Source organism: Chaetura pelagica, unplaced genomic scaffold (genome assembly GCF_000747805.2).
Source record: "Chaetura pelagica isolate M959 unplaced genomic scaffold, ChaPel_1.0 scaffold104, whole genome shotgun sequence".
In the NCBI taxonomy this organism is placed as follows: Eukaryota; Metazoa; Chordata; class Aves; order Apodiformes; family Apodidae; genus Chaetura; species Chaetura pelagica.
In genome coordinates, this window is record NW_009953786.1 from 8,197,992 (window position 1) to 8,200,800 (window position 2,809).

Consider the following 2,809-nt stretch of genomic DNA (forward strand, 5'->3'; position numbering starts at 1 on the left):
CTGTCCCTCCCCTCCCCGGGAAGCGGCTCCGGCCGCGACGCCCTCGGGAGGGAAAGCACAAAGGAGGGGGAAGGGGTGCAGGGCCGGGGGTGCCGGCGGGCATCCCCGCGCACCCCCACTATTGTCCCCTCGCAGGTTGCGTGGTGGCAGCTACAGCTGGGGTTCGCGCGGCGGAGCCACGACGTGATTAGAAAGTCAAATGGAATCGTGTTTTCCAATTCCAAAAACTGACAGGCAATATAATGTCTGGCTGTGTTTACAAATTAACACCAGTGCTGCTGAGATAGAAGATTTCGCAATCGTTACAAAACCCAGGCATTACCATTTAAAAAACTATTACTTCCTTCTCTAGTCTTTGTCCAACAATAATACTGATTCTAACATTTTCCATTCTGTCTTGGATTTATGCTCCTGTTAATTGTGCCTGATCTCAATGATTCCGGGTGGATGGTACTAAGTTGCTTTATTACAGGTTTTATTATACTCAATGCTCTCATTTGTAACTTGCCTAAAGTGCTTCTGGATTTAAGTATAATTAAATTGAGAAATGTTCAGAAATGACTACTGCTGCAGTTCTTGTGTTTTAACTATATGGGGAAATATGATCCCTTTATGCATGCACCCTAAACCCATAAAGTAAATGTAGTGTGGCATAATACTTTTATTTGTGTTATTTCTACACATATTCCATACAGGGAGGACTGTTAAGTTTAAAACCCCACAGAGATATTTATGATTAAATAATTTTCACCGTCTACTTGATTTTCGTAAATATTTAGTGGTCGTTTTTATTAAAGGTTAACTGTTGCAGCAACAGAAAAATACAAACCCGACCCTTTCCCAACCCAGGTTTCTTTTAAGGATTATTTTTTTTCATAACTAGATAAAATACTCTTAAAAAATACCTCCTCTTATTTTTATGCTTTCCTTCATTCAGCCTGCTGATTAGGTTTTACAGAGGGGGGGGGAGGGAAACACAAAACACTAGGCTGGTTTAAGGATTTAAACCAGATGGCATTGGATTTTCACTAAGTATAGCAATGCTATTAATTCATAGATCCCTGAGAGGCAAATAAAATTATTTGTATTTAAAATATCTGCAGAGGAGGCTTCCTGAATCAGCCCACTGCCACGAAGTGCCACTGAGGAGAGGGAGAATTCAAGAGAACATTTTAGGTCATGTTCCTCCTGCAGCAATCAAGGGCTTGCAGTCAACAAATTAGTTTATTCTTACTGTTGCCTCCATGTTATTTTATACCAAGTTTAAAGAATCGACTTGCTCTTAACGGATCCAAATTGCTCACTAAATCCTCCACTTTGGGAAACGTGTGCGTTTATTGCAAAACTGCTAAACATAACCAGCAATTTTCTGTGGCTAATTTAGCCAGATGAGGGCTGTAATAAATTCATTATTTTCCCCGAGTATAATTTACAAAAGATTTCAAAATGACCCCCCAAAATAGGTAAGTTCATCTGAACATTATCCTTGCAACACGAAACTGTACTCATTAAACTGTCAGCAAATATATTGTTGTAATATTTGATCCTGTAATTTGGGATGGCATTTCAGCAAAAATCACATCCAGACACCACAGTTCCCTCCTTCTTTTTCCTCCTGCAAGTCAAGCAGCCTCAGTCCCTTAGCACGAGCTCTGTGGGCTTTAATAAATTTATTGCCATGTTCTAATTCCATTTTCAGGGAGAAACCCAGAAAGATGAACTTTGATCACGACCTATTGCATTGCATAAAGCCACTCTCCCAGCCAAACAATAGCCCTGGCACGCTCTGTAAATAGCCCATGCACTAATGTCATGCTTAATTAGAAATCATTCTTTAAATCTGTATTTATCGATAACAGAATTAGATCCCCCAAATATTGCATCCTCCAGTAGGCTCCCAACGTTTAATTTAATACAGGGTGTAGCAGGTCTGGCTCGAATTTGATAACCTATAGCTAATGATTTATGAGGTCATCCCTTTGCACCGCTGCTAAAAGAAGAAGGCAGTGTTTTAATATACCTCTTCCTTGATTTGTCAATTAATTCCTTTAGAAGATCTGCCCATATCCTCTTACAGCTTTAGATGTCGTTATCCCGTATGCCAATTCTGTAATCACGGGAAACCAATTTTTCCTTCTTAGGCCACTTTCACCCACTTTTTTTTTTGTCTTCCTTCCCCCTTTATGTTTGCCTGGGAGGACATTTAATGAGATCTTGCGTTTCAGACTCGTGTTTTTCCCAAGGCAGCGAGAAATCCCCAAATGCACGGCCCTGTGGTGATATTATATATTCTTCCAATCGTAACAGCTTATTGTCATTGAGAAGGAAAGATACTGTTAACGATGACAGTAATTTGATTTATTTGTATTTTAGCCGGCGCGTTAACGGGGAAGGCGTCGCGCAGGGACGAGCTGCAAGAACCTATTGTTCTAGGTGGGGGGGCTTCGCCTTTCCCTGGGGGTGGGGGGCAGGTATTATTCTTCCCTTCCACTTTCTTTTTTTCTTTTAGGGGTGTCCCTCTCCCTCCCCCCGACGCGCGGCTCCCGCCAGGAGGGAGGACAGGGGAGAAGGGCGAGCGGGCCCCGGGGGTGCCCCTTGGCTTACCGGCACGTCCTCGATGGCGTGGGGGATGGAGTGGAGGGGGAGGTCGGCCAGTCCTGAGCCCAGCCCGTGTGGGGCGTGCAGCAGGTCGTCGTGCCGCCGGTAGTCCCTGCGTGGGTCGAGCCCTGAGAGCTGGTGGGGCAAACCCCGGTGCGTGTGGAGCAGCCCCGTCTCCTGGCTCTGCCTCTGTCCCGGCCATCCTGGGTGC

At 44.4% G+C, this 2,809-nt stretch overlaps 1 protein-coding gene across 1 annotated transcript in view; it reads right to left on the bottom strand.

Moving 5' to 3' along the window:
• Positions 1–2,809, bottom strand: part of TFAP2A (transcription factor AP-2 alpha (activating enhancer binding protein 2 alpha)) — a 21,778-nt gene that overhangs the window by 9,283 nt on the left and 9,686 nt on the right. Inside the window, exon 2 of the mRNA XM_010000982.1 lies at positions 2,605–2,805. Coding sequence (XP_009999284.1) covers positions 2,605–2,805 — 201 coding nt within the window. The remainder of the gene's footprint in view (positions 1–2,604; positions 2,806–2,809) is intronic.